The sequence below is a fragment of the Phaseolus vulgaris genome, chromosome 4 (genome assembly GCF_051622355.1).
Source record: "Phaseolus vulgaris cultivar YP4 chromosome 4, ASM5162235v1, whole genome shotgun sequence".
Taxonomy (NCBI): domain Eukaryota; kingdom Viridiplantae; phylum Streptophyta; class Magnoliopsida; order Fabales; family Fabaceae; genus Phaseolus; species Phaseolus vulgaris.
The window spans coordinates 45,612,362-45,625,951 of NC_143501.1; the positions used below are offsets into that span (position 1 = coordinate 45,612,362).

Genomic DNA, 13,590 nt, shown 5'->3' on the forward strand with positions numbered 1-13,590 from the left:
TATGAGATTATGAAAATCATATAGTTCTAAGATCAAATAAATTAAGAAAAATTATCCATCTATGATATTTTATTACCAATGAGAGTTTCTGAAACAACAAAACAAATGCATCCAATTCAAAATAAATGACAACACAATCCTTAACTAACCTCATTATAATAAATTTACTAAAATTAGTTTATTTATAATTAAAAGTTAAAATTAGTTTATTCATAAACTTATTCTCATTTTAACTTCTCCAAATTTTTATTTTTAACTCATACATGGAGAAACATGCCTTTACTGAACCTTTGTTTAGTGTTTCCATTTACTTATTTCACTTTTTAGTTATTGTTCTTGTATGAGGGTTGGGACTTAGAGAACTATTGAGATAATTCTTCTATCTCCTTCTTTCAGTCGGTCGTAGTGTCCTTAAGCTCCCTTCCTTGCAAACTCATTGCTCTTCTTTCCTAGCCTCGACTCTCAGTCTTCTCGTAATCCAGACTCGAAGGGTACCTGCAGAAGACACTCCGACGCTCAAGTCAGTAAAAACATTTGGTACTCGATACTCAGAGCATGATATATGATGACGTACCTGATTCTTGGAATATGTGTTATTTATATTATCTTCGGTGAACTTTTCTTATTGTCATCACCATTGTCATCACCGGTACAATTATAAAATTGACTTCACGTTTTTCCACTAAAGGCTATAAGCCAGATTCACACAGAAATTATCATACTAATAAGAGAAATGTGTTTTTCCAAGATTTCTAGGGCAAAGAAAACAAAAACAAAAAAAAGTTGAGTATTTTCTTTACGAAATTATGAAAACAAAGAAACAAATTTAAAATAAAATTGCAACTTTGTGATTAAAAAATAATAAACAGGAAACATAAATCCAATTAAACACTTAACTCAATTTTTTTCACATTATGTCATAAAAGTGTTTATAAATAAGCTTATTATCCAAGCAGACACTATCACCAAAGCTGAATCGTTACATCGTCGTGCATTCATCAGTTTCTGGAACATAGAAAATCCAACTGAAAAATTAGTGAGTTGAATGGAAGAAAGAGGTTCGGTTTAGGTTTATAGTGCGAATTCTCTCACGGCTTTGGGGCTGCCAATTCCTCATACTTCAAGGCTAATTTGTAACAAATCAATTGTCATCAGCCCAACAGGAAATATTTATTTTGTCTATATATCTATAGATATATCGCAATACAAATAAAATAAAATAATTCTAGATATGTAAATGTAGAACTGATATATGTCTTTTGGATATAACTATCCTCTGTCTTATTTCTTATTTGGACACACACAAGTGTCTTTGGACACTAAGATCAAAAAGTCTTTTTTCTCATTTCGGATGCAGAAATCTGAAAAAAGTGACAAGAACAGTTTAGGAAATGTTGGTTGCAGATCACAATTGATCTGGTAAAGAATGAATTAGCCTACTTCAATGTTAAATAGAGTCTCAATTGGGTATTTCTTTCTGCACCCTATATTTTTCTTCTTGCATCCCTACATTCTCTGAAATACCAAAATTATCTTTAATAATTTTGTGTGATTCTGGAATAGGAGTTCATAAGCAAAAGATGTTTTCGGGATAGGAGTTTCATAAGCAAAGTGTGTTTCCACAATAGAAAATCCAGAAGGCAAAAAACCATTCCCAAATATCCTTTCTGAAATACTTTTTTTTTTTAATTTCTGAAATGGAAAATCTAGAATTCATAAAATATATTCTGTAAATATTCTAGAAAAAATAATTTGAAAGTCATTTTTAAAAAAGGGTAAAATGGTCTTTTAAAAAAATATGTGGTGCAGGAAGCCATTTGTTAGGTGCAGGAGAAACACCCGTCTCAATTTAGGTGATCTTTAAAGAGGCTGTTTCTTCCTGCACCTCTATATATTCTTCTTTCACCTCCAAAAATTTTCATATTTATAAAAATGTCCCTCTGTAATATTCACGATTACATACTCTAGAAGTCTTTTTTCAAATTCATAATTAGCTTATAGATTACATAATTTGAAAGTCTTTTTTCATATGCATGATTAGTTTTTGGATTACGTAATCGATAAATCTTTTTTCAAATTCGTAATTAGCTTTCAAATAACATAATCCGGAAGTCTTTTTTCAGATGTATGATTAGTTTCTAGACATAATCCGGAAGTCTCTTTTAACTTTTGATTATGTAATCCATAAGTATTTTTTCAAATGCGTGTCTGGATTACATAATCCGGAAGCTACTCTATGAGGGTGGCACAAAAAAGATGAAAAGGTATTTTTCATATTTGGTATGGAAGTGAGAGAAGAACATATGGAGGTGCAGGAAGAAACAGTCTTTAAAGATTATGGGACATGTTCTTACTTCCAAACTGGGCCCTTCAATGATATATGAGAGACTGTTTCTTCCTATACCTCCATATCTTCTTCTGGCACCTCCATACACAATATGAAAATACATTTTTATTCTTCTTGTGCCACCCCCATAGAATAACTTCCGGATTATGTAATCTGGAAACGCATTTGAAAAAAGACTTCCGGATTATATAATCCAGAAGTTAAAAAAGACTTCCAGATTATGTAATTCAGAAAGTAATCATGCATATGAAAAAAGACTTCCGGATTATATAATCCAGAAGTTAATTACAAATTTGAAAAATAACTTTCGGATTATGTAATCCGGAATATTACAGAGGGGCATTTTTGGAAATTCGAAAATTTATGGCGGTGAGAGAAGAAGGTATGGAGGTGCAGGAAGAAGCAGCCTATATGAGAACGAGCCAAAAAAAACTAAACAAAAAAATTCATTGGGTCATAATGAAGGATATTGACAGCATTCAAAGAGAAGAAGATCCAACAAAATACCAAAAACGTGGTCTGCAAAAGAAACAAAATACCACAATTGATATGTTAGTTTTAAAAATAATGAAGAAAAAAAATTTCCAAAACAAATGGTCAGTCAATCATAAAAATAACTAAATGTTCAGGAAAAATGCAAAATAAGCAAAATAAACTAATAAAACAAATGTTAATATAAATTTAAAATCTAAAAGTAAATATGAACAACAAAAAGTGATTAAGAGGAATAGTCCTCTTATATTCATTATTTTTTATGTTTCTTTTCAATGTTGTTTTATATTTAAAAAATCATTACCGCGTTCTGGTGTGAAATTTTTGTTTTTTCCCTTAAATGTATGCATCAAAGGGAATTAAATAAAAAAAAAGGTTACGACATAGCAGTTGACATTGGTGGAAGAAAAGCTAAAATAAGAGAAACGAAGAGGGAAGAAAACAGAGAACGGAAAATGATGGTTCAGTTTATCAAGTTGAAGGAAAAATTTAAAAAGAACAAATTTTGGAATGACTTTGACTTTTAAAAGCAACCCTTATATGATCGTTTGAAGGCTTGAAACAAAAACCAAAGCATTTGGCAAGTTTCCTTATTATGGCTCAAAAACAAGCACCTTCTTCTTCTTCTTTTATATCAAAATACAGTTATGATGTTTTTCTTAGTTTTCGTGGTGAAGATACCCGTTTTGGTTTCACTGGTAATCTGTACAGTGCTTTGAGTCAAAGGGGAATCTTTACCTTCATCGATGATGAAGCTCTCAGAAAAGGAGAAGAGATCACACCTTCTCTTCGCAGGGCAATCCAAGAATCCAGGATATCCATCATTGTTTTCTCCAAAAACTATGCTTCCTCAAGATTTTGTTTGGATGAACTTCTCCAAATCATTGAGTGTCACACGAAACAGAACATGTGGATTTTGCCAGTGTTTTATGGCGTAGATCCATCACACGTGCGACATCAAAGAGGGAGTTTCCGAGAAGCATTTGCAAAGCATGAAGGTGAAAGATTCAAAGATGACAATGAGAAGGTTCAACAATGGAGGTTGGCTTTGCGTCATGCTGCTGATTTGTCTGGTTTGCATTTCAAAACTGGGTAACTCTAACTCATCTTTGTTACACATTATCAGTATATAGCAATAGTCCCTTTTGATGTGCCAAATTATATGTGACACTAATTTGATTTCCCTTTTATGAATGGCAGTGAAGAGTATGAGTCTGAGATGATGAGAAAGATCACAGAAGTGATCTCGACTAAGCTTAATCGACCTCCCTTGCATATTGCTGATTATCCTGTTGGTTTGAAAGTTCAGATGCAACAGATAGAAAAACTCATGGGTAGTGGTGAGTTTGATAACAAAGTGACCATGCTTGGGATTCATGGCATGGGTGGAATAGGAAAATCAACTCTTTCAAGAGCGATACACAACTTGATAGCACATCAATTTGAATCTTCACACTTTCTTGCTAATGTCAGGGAAAAGTCAAGTAAGGATGGCCTGGTGCATATCCAAGAGACAATGCTATCTGAGTTGGTGGGAGAGAAAAGTATGAAGTTGGGAGATGTTCATCGAGGAATTCCAATACTACAACAAAGACTAAGTCGGAAAAAGGTCCTTCTTGTGCTTGATGATATTAGCAAAAAGGAACAATTGCTTGCAACTGCTGGAGGACTTGATTGGTTTGGCCCTGGTAGCATCATCATTATAACAACAAGGGATAAACATTTGTTAGATGTTCATGGAGTTGAAAAACAGTACAAGGTTGAAGAAATAAACGATATTGAAGCCCTTGAATTGTTGAAGTGGAATGCTTTCAAGAACAAAGAAGTTTATCCATGTTACAAGGAAGTCACAAAGCGTGCAATGTATTATGCCAACGGCCTTCCACTTGCTTTGGAAACAATTGGCTCAAACTTGTTTGGTAAAACCTTGGATGAATGGGAATCTGCGTTAGAAGCTTATGAAAGAATTCCAAATAGAGATGTTCAGGAAGTTCTTAGAGTTAGCTATGATAGTTTGGATGCTTTTGAGAAAGAAATATTTCTTGACATGGCTTGCTTCTTCACAGGATTTTCTCTTGAATACGTTACAAATATGCTTGAGGCAAGAGGTTTTCCTTCAAAATTTGGTATTAGAGTGCTGGAACAAAAATCTCTCATTAAAATTCGTGGATGTCGACATGAAACTGTGACAATGCACGACATGATTCAGTCTATGGGAAAGGAAATAGTTAGACAACAATCAACTCTTCCCCACAAAAGGAACAGGTTGTGGCTTTACGAGGACATTGTTTGCGTATTGGAGAAAAACATGGTACGTTACTTCTGCCTTTACATTTCTTTTATCACATCATGAGTTGAATCTGTACACATTTGATGATTCTTACATCTTGCTAGTAAGAACCAACAAAACATTTACATTTGTTAGTTCTTCTAATTATTATGGTTCATTTTGTGCTTTTGGCCTAAAAGGAAAATGATAAAGTTGAAGTGATGATGTTGGACATGCCAGAATACCAAGAAATGCAATGCAATCAAAAGTTGTTTGGAAAAATGAAAAACCTACGGATGATTCTTATAAAAGAGGAAGTTGGCTTTCTTAGAAGCCCTACTGCTCTGCCAAACACTTTGAGAGTACTGGAATGGTGGGGATATCCTGCAACTTCTTTACCGTCCAATTTTCATTTGAAGAATCTTGTCATACTCAACTTGTCACACAGTTACTTTGGATGGGACAAACCACTAGAGGCATGTACAATTAATGATGTGAAATTGATTTAGCTTTTGGTTGAAAACTCGAATCATCCAAAAAGCATCACTAATAACTGTAGACTTGTTATTTTGCAGAATTCAAAGGTTTTGAGACAATTGATTCTGAAAGGTTGTAAGAATATTAGACGAATACCTGACATGTCTGGTTTCCCTAACTTGACAGAACTTAGGGTTGCTGAATGCACAAATCTGATTGAGATTCATGAATCAGTTGGATCTTTACTTAATCTTCAAAAGTTTTGTGCTGAAGGATGTACCAAGCTCACGATTGGTCCAAGTCGCATAAATTTAATATCTTTGGAGCATCTGTGCCTCCGGGACTGCAGCAGTCTAGTTATGTTTCCTGAAGTATCGGCACCAGTGCAAAAACTAAAATACGTTGACTTGGTAGGAACTGCCATAAAAAATCTGCCACTTTCAATGCAAAATCTCGAGGGTCTTCAAATGTTGTCCCTGGGGAAATGCAATTTGCTTGAAATTAATGAATCACCCTATTTCTTTCAAAAGCTGCATATGTTGTTTCCTAATTTGACAGGATTGTATCTACGAGACTTAGACATTACAATTCTTCCTGCCTGCATTGAAGAATGTCACACCTTGAAATTTCTGTACGTGACCAACTGCAAGAAGCTTCAAGAAATTAGAGGACTTCCATTGAGCATAAATGAGTTCACAGCAGTAAACTCTCCTGTTAAAGCCAATTCTTTGTTGACATTAAAACTCAGACAGGTGGGTGGGTCTATCCTCTTTGAGTGACTATAAACTAGCTTTGTCTTTTTTTTTCCAAACTCACCATGCACATGACCCGTTTCACAGGCCATTCATTCTGCTGCAATAAGAATCTTTGTTCTTCCAGGTTGGGAAATCCCAAAATTGTTTGACCACTCTAGCAGGGGAAACTCTCTAAGTTTTTGGTTTCGTAAAGAATTGCCCTCTCTCGCTGTGTGTGCTATTATTGGAGTCTGGGATAATGTGAAGCCTCCTTTTGCTGCCAGCTTTAATTTCTATGTTAAACTAAATGATATTTATATGTGTGTTTCTTGTTTCCGTTGTGGTAATATAAGCTGGACACCTGAGGATAGTCACATAATTATACTCAACCGTCAAAATGATTTTCAACATCCATTGCACTCGGATATTCAGAGAGCGCTTCTGACGAATGAGTGGATTCCTGGGAAAATATTATTGAGGATAGAATCAGAAAAAGATCCAAGTAGATTGGGAAAAATAAAAAAGACCGGAGTTTATGTAAATCGAACATTTAGTAGAGTGGAGGATGTTCGGTTCGAAGATCCTTATGCTCCCAATAAAGCAAGTACTATGGAAAATAAACTTGTGTTGCTAGGTGAGGCACCTGATTTACAACAACAGCAGCAACGATCCCCATCTTTATTCAACCCCACAACCCCATTAGAATCTGCTGTTGGGGAACAACATTCATACACTGTTGACTCCAATAACCAAGGTAAAAAAAATGTCCTTTGTCCTTCCTCTCTCACTTCTTGATCAAATTACTTCTGCTTCTATCGATATTATACTTTGGTTCAGATGGAGAGTTTCTGGATGATCAACCAATTTTGGCTCCAAGTGTTGCGGAGATGCAAAATGGCAAGGCCCAAAAGGAAATGTCAGCACTGATATCAGAAGTTTCAAGTGAGTTCACTGCTCAGAGTAGGGAAATTGAGTCCACAGAATCCCAGTCACGTAAAGTTGATGAAGCAGAAGCAGGTTTGGAAACTCAGAACCAGTTCAGAAGTACTATGGTCTTGCAAAATCAAATAGACCAAAGGCTAACTAGGATTAGGAAAATGAAAGAAGATTTAGGAGAGAAACTGAGTGGTATTAAAGCCGACATCTCTGCCATTGAAGCTAACCACTCTTCCATTAAAGCTAACATATCTGCCATTAAAGCTATAATCTCTGCAGACTCAGAGCTACAGCAATTAAAATAGAATTTCTATGCACCTAGCATGTAATGGATAATAACATTATTTCCAATTTAGTGTAGTTGCATTAGGTGTCATTTGCAGATTCTACTATTTTTATGGTTTCATCTGAGCTTGGATGCATCTCAGTATAATAACTATGGTACATGCATGATGACACACATTTGAGTGATCTTTTGTTTTCAATACATTCTCAATTTTAATTGAGAAGTTTGGGTGTGTTGAAAATGGGAAAGTATGGATTTTTTTACTAGTGATTAGCACAATAAAAGATAAACCTTTCGATAACATTTCATTAGTATCGAAGTCGTTCATAACTTCCTGAACTTAAAACTCCTAATTAGTACTATTTTTTTAAAAGGGTACACTCTTTTTGTAAACATAAACGATTTCTTTCACACCTTCGTCCAATTTTTGTTCATCTTCCTTCCACCTACCTTCCACTTTGCACTCTGTTTCTCCAATTCACCATTTAGTGAATAAACTATGTATTGAAGCCACCACCGTCGAACATATACACTAAATAATCCAAGGTTTACTATGTATGTACAAAGCTAATAAAGCTGTTTTACTCAAATCAATATCAACATATCAAATGAAAACTGGTACTTTGTCCAACCAATACAATTCTCTTGCCTATAAAAAAAAAAGAATTTTACAAAAAAGCTGAAAAATCATTTAGAGTATGTCTTATATGAGGAAAAACACGAGGTTTAAAATAAAAGAATGTGATTTTCTCATAATGATATGTACCTCATTTTTGTTTAGTGGGAAAACAAAGAATTCAAAAAAAAAACTATAGATTTAATGTATCATTAGAGTCAAATAAATACATCCATTTTGTAAGTGGACAAATTATTCCTTCTAGAAGCTTTTCCCTCTAAACAACTCGTGAGAAAATAAATTTTGAAGGTCAACTGTGGTCATGTTTCTTAATCTCCACCAAATCAAGAATCACTAATTTATTACAATAATTGGCCTTTAATTTGAATAATAATCCACAAAAGACAACTAATCAAAAGAAGGCTCAATTCTATTGGAAATATAAATAAAATAATTAAGGTAGTGATTCCTTTTCTATGTCCTGGAGACATGGAAACTCTTTTAAAGCTAAAAAATGTGATGTCTATCAAAAGAAAAATGTGTGATAATTTTATAGGTCAATAAGCTACATTTAATAACGTCTTGGGATCCAACCACCTGCACTTATAATGCTAAATTAATGATATTTTAAAACCATATGCAACCAAAACTTCCTAAATACTTCTTAAATAGCGTTTATCTCTAATCACTACACGCTAATCACTATAATCCCCAACTTTGTAGTGTCAGAAATATGGGTGATGATGAAAATGCAGTGCGTTTTGGCATTCTTGGCTGTGCCAACATCTCCATCAAGCTATGCAAAGCCATAAACAAAGCAGCAAATGCAAAGCTCCATGCCCTAGGTAGTCGTTCGGTGGAAAAGGCAAAAACCTTCGCAACCGAACACAATCTACCTAAGACAGTTAAGATTTATGGAACTTACGAGAGTGTGTTGGAAGATGATGAGGTGGATGCAGTGTACATCCCTCTTCCGACCGGTTTGCACGTGACATGGGCGGTGAGGGCGGCGGAGAGGCGGAAGCATGTACTGCTGGAGAAGCCGGCGGCGATGAGCGTGGCGGAGCTTGACCGGATTCTTGAGGCTTGTGAGGCTCATGGGGTGCAGTTCATGGATGGCACCATGTGGATGCACCACCCTCGAACGGCTCAAATGAAGGAGGCTCTCTCTGATGCTCAACGTTTTGGTCAACTCAAATGGGTATGTTCATATTAATCAATTTATATATATTTATATATATATATATTAATTAATTTAAATATATTATTAAAGTTTGCAACAAAATATTACTAGTTGTTAATATCTCACGACCAGAGATTAGAATCTTTAAATTAAATTTTAATCTCGATCTCAAAAGTCGATTTTATAAATTAAATTTTGATTTAAAGTCCACTTGACACTCATAAAATTTAGGATATCAAATTATGTTATATCTTCCTTATATGTTATAACAAATATTATATATATATATATATATATCATATTTAAAATCTCTTTTATCTTCTTTTTATTTATTTGAAGTAAAACTAAAATGATTGTGTTGTTCTTATCTACTTATTTACATTTTAAAATAGTGAATACTTTGTTTCCTCTTCTTTCGCATATTTTATTTATTATTCTAAAGTTTTACATGATGTTTGTCTTTTGTCTAGCTAGATTTCTACGAGAAACACAACTACACTAAATTGTGATGCTCGAAGTAAAGCGAAAGATAAATCTAGTAACTATAGGTATATATTAATTAATTAACTAATTAATTAATTAATTAAACTTGTCTTTTGGTGTTAAAACTTTGACACCACTTTACTCGACACAATGTTCTTGAGCTTTAGTAGATCGATAAGAATGCTAAATATTTAACTATTTCTTCCATAATTTTACACGTGACAACACTTTCACATTTTGTTAAATAAAATAGCTTTTCTCTTGCTAGCAAAGGTAGTTTTGGTTAGAAAACATGATTGGAAGATCCAAAAGATTAAATATTATGAGATTTATATGGGTCAAGAAATTAATTATCTGATATTTTATGTTACACCACACACGTGGTTAATTTTATTTTTTTCTATATCTGTTCTTGTTTTCAATCATATTTTGGTTACATTTTGAAAAAAAAAATCTTACTAAAACTATTTTAAAAAAAAAACTAATAAAATAAGTAACTATCTTAAGAAAAGTTAAACTAACCACTCATTTAATTATTGAAGTTCATTTAGTTAATCTCATTGGTTTGGAGCTTCAATAATCATACATAAACAAATTATCTTACACTTTTTATGCCTAATAAATAACGCAATGCAATCTTTTTTTATCTCATTTAGAAAAACTCAATTACGTGGATCGTAATATTATTGCTCTGAATTATATTTAGGTTCAGTTATTTTTTGTCTTATAATAGCAAATTTTGGTCTTCCACTTTTTTTTTTGTTGATTTTAATTCCTAATTTTCTAAAACTCATAATTTTAATTTAATCTTTAGTTTACTAAAGATAAATCCTTTCAAGGTCCTTGAGCCTAACATCAGACTAATCATAACTGTAATGTTACCATTAATTATTAATACTGACACTATTCAATCGTTGACTTACAAGATTAATATATGCTAAATTAAAAATTACATCAAAATTGCGGATATTTTTAAACTAAACTCATTAAAAGAAAAAGGGAGAAAGGAAAACTATTACAGGTAAAAAAATACAATTTTTTCTTATATCTATAATAGGTTTGTTGACTTCTATAATTTATCTTCATTTTTCTCTATCTCTAGTATTGATAGGTACCTTTGTTTACCTTGTTAGGGTTTTTATGCAATTTGAAGCTTTATTATAAATATTAAATAAGAAAAATTCTTCCTCTATCTTCATATTTTTTCCTTGAGCGCCATTAATGGTAAAAAATTTATTTTAATTTATTTTAAAATTTAAATAATTATAAATAAAACACAACTTCACATTTTTAAATAACTCCAACTATACGTGCACACTCCCATAACTCTCTTCTAGTTTCATAACTTTTCCTCCAGTTGCATCATTTTTATTATTTTCAGCATTTTAAAAGACAGTTACATCGTTTCAACGTGTGTAAGAGGATTGACGAGAAAATTCTAAGAATCTGACATTTTCCAGTGCGAAGATAATTTTTTTTAGTTTTGTACTTCATTTTTACAATCCGCTAGTTTTATTCTAGATTTTGTGACCATAAAGTTTACTTCAACCACCAATGTTTACTATCAGTCACCACAAACAACCACATAATCAACTATCACCACTTCAAAATTAACTAAAACACCACACTTTCTACTAGTTAGAAGAGGTTAGAAGAGTGTTGTTGAAATTTAAAAAAAAAATGTAGAGTTGCATTCTAAAGACATGGATGTGCTGGAAGAATTTGTCTTAATTAATGACTATTTTTAACGACTATTTAACTAACTTTATCATATTGGGCCATTATATGTGGCCCGAAACATGTTTGAGAACTCTTGAGAAAGCCATTCACTGTTATTGTACTTATATTTCAGTTGTTGATTACTATGTTTTGCATGTGTTGTTGTTCATCAGATACACACTTGTCTCACATACAACCCTGGTCCTGAATTTCTGAAAAGCAACATTCGTGTGAAGGCAGATTTAGATGGTCTTGGTGCCTTAGGAGACACAGGTTGGTATTGCATCAGAGCCATCTTGTGGGCTGTGGACTATGAGCTTCCAAAATCAGTGCTTGCATTCCCAGGAGCCATTCTCAATGAAGAAGGTGTAATCATCTCTTGTGGCTCTTCTATGCACTGGGAAGATGGAAGATCTGCCACCTTTCACTGTTCCTTCTTATCCTACGTAACCTTTGATGTAACTCTTTTGGGAACAAAAGGGTGTCTTCGACTCCATGATTTTGCCCTTCCATTTGAAGAGAACTTGGGGTATGCCACCTTTTTGGAGGCCTCAGAGTTGGATTATGGGAAGATTGAACCAGGAATGTGGTGTCCTAAGCCAAATGAGCATGTTGTAGAGACAGAGTTTTCTCAAGAAGTTTGGATGGTTAAGGAGTTTGCTGATTTGGTCCAAAAGGTTAAGGGATGTGAAATGAAGCCTCAGAAGAGTTGGCCAGTTTTTAGCAGAAAGACTCAACTTGTGTTGGATGCAGTGAAAGAGTCCATCCACAAAGGTTACCAAACTGTTCAAATTGTGAGTTAAGAAATGGACCATATATAGAAATTTTCTTGCAGCATCTGTCTAATGTATCTAAGTAAAAAAGGAGTTAAATAACCTTCATTAATATTTCTTACCAATCACTAATTATTTATGATGGTGTTGTTTAATCTGATTCCATTTTTACTTAGAATAAGTTAGATAACTACACCTGTTTATATATATATATATATATATATATATATATATATATATATATATATATATATATAAGTAAATAAGGGAATCAATGTTTAGCAAATTGAAACTACTGTGTTTTGCTGAAATTAATAATGTTAATTATGGGCAATTCATGGCTTTTATATAACTGATAATAATACTAATAATATTTAGAAGAAATAAAATTACTAGTGCCATATCAATACTAATAAATAGTTTCCCAAGATAATATAGATAAAACTATTATGCATTTTCATACACAATTGCCTTTATTGTATGGCGATTCACTTGTTAAAATATATATACATATATCGAATTTACTAGTAGAGAGTTACTTCTAGTATATTACTTTTTATTTAATTAATTAATTAATAATTGTGAACACCAAAATTTGTCCACTTATTTTTTTTTAATTTTTAATAATTTTACAAGTCTAATATAGTTAGAGGTTTGGTCACATCATTGGAATTGAAAATATAAATATATGCGAATTTCTTTTTACTAAAAGTTACTTTGGAATTATACAATATGGAATAAAGTTTCAAAATGACTTTGAGTAAACTTTAAGTGATTTTAGCATTAGAAGTTGTGTTGATGTTTATGTAGAAACAAACTCTCCAAATTGTTGACGCAAGAACACTTTCCAATCATGTTTTACTATAACAAGGACAAAATAAATATTTTAACATTTATAGGGTGTGAAAAGAATATATGTGGTCCAGAAAGAAATATCTTAATATTTGGGTCCAGCCTCTATGCCTTGGGCTTGACAGTCATAGAAAGGAGGCAGTTTCTTCCTGCACCCCTACATTTTTCTTCCTGCACCCCCAAAAAGTTGCGCAAAGACAAAACTATCCCTATATAAACTGTACATTTAATTTTTTTTTGTATTCCGAATTATGAAATCCGGTAAATTTTCGGATTGACACTTCCAGTAAATTTTCGGATTGGTGCATTCGGTAATCTCCTGGATTGGTGCTTCCGGTAGTACATGATGTTGAACCAAGTGGTGTTCAAGCTTTGAAGAATCTAAATCCTTTGAAGGATGTTGAAGCCTCTATTGTGCTTGGT

The 13,590-nt window shown here is 33.0% G+C and overlaps 2 protein-coding genes and 1 long non-coding RNA gene across 3 annotated transcripts; 2 read left to right on the plus strand and 1 right to left on the minus strand.

The window, feature by feature from the left end:
- Window positions 1-3,282: 3,282 nt before the first annotated feature.
- On the plus strand, window positions 3,283-7,713 carry LOC137837788 (disease resistance protein RML1A). The gene is made up of 6 exons (XM_068646917.2): window positions 3,283-3,931; window positions 4,040-5,150; window positions 5,309-5,584; window positions 5,684-6,337; window positions 6,425-7,073; window positions 7,157-7,713. Exons 1-6 carry the CDS (start codon window positions 3,435-3,437, stop codon window positions 7,558-7,560), a joined length of 3,591 nt encoding a protein of 1,196 aa, XP_068503018.2. The 5' UTR covers window positions 3,283-3,434; the 3' UTR covers window positions 7,561-7,713.
- Window positions 7,714-8,674: 961 nt separating this feature from the next.
- LOC137837790 (uncharacterized) lies at window positions 8,675-9,146 on the minus strand. The gene is made up of 2 exons (XR_016520381.1): window positions 9,083-9,146; window positions 8,675-8,754 (listed from the first exon to the last, which is right to left on the minus strand). It is a non-coding gene; the product is annotated as an uncharacterized LOC137837790 (long non-coding RNA).
- LOC137837789 (putative oxidoreductase At4g09670) lies at window positions 8,891-12,491 on the plus strand. The gene is made up of 2 exons (XM_068646919.1): window positions 8,891-9,358; window positions 11,716-12,491. Exons 1-2 carry the CDS (start codon window positions 8,891-8,893, stop codon window positions 12,343-12,345), a joined length of 1,098 nt encoding a protein of 365 aa, XP_068503020.1. The 3' UTR covers window positions 12,346-12,491.
- The last annotated feature ends 1,099 nt before the right edge of the window (window positions 12,492-13,590 follow it).

What these genes read in the sequence shown, in the direction of transcription:
- LOC137837788 (XM_068646917.2), top strand. Translation starts at nt 3,435, where the DNA reads ATGGCTCAAAAACAAGCACCTTCTTCTTCTTCTTTTATATCAAAATAC. An exon ending in GCGTATTGGAGAAAAACATG is followed by an intron (nt 5,151 to 5,308) that starts GTACGTTACTTC and finishes TTGGCCTAAAAG; the next exon opens with GAAAATGATAAAGTTGAAGT. An exon ending in TGTTGACTCCAATAACCAAG is followed by an intron (nt 7,074 to 7,156) that starts GTAAAAAAAATG and finishes ACTTTGGTTCAG; the next exon opens with ATGGAGAGTTTCTGGATGAT.
- LOC137837789 (XM_068646919.1), top strand. Translation starts at nt 8,891, where the DNA reads ATGGGTGATGATGAAAATGCAGTGCGTTTTGGCATTCTTGGCTGTGCC. An exon ending in GTTTTGGTCAACTCAAATGG is followed by an intron (nt 9,359 to 11,715) that starts GTATGTTCATAT and finishes GTTGTTCATCAG; the next exon opens with ATACACACTTGTCTCACATA.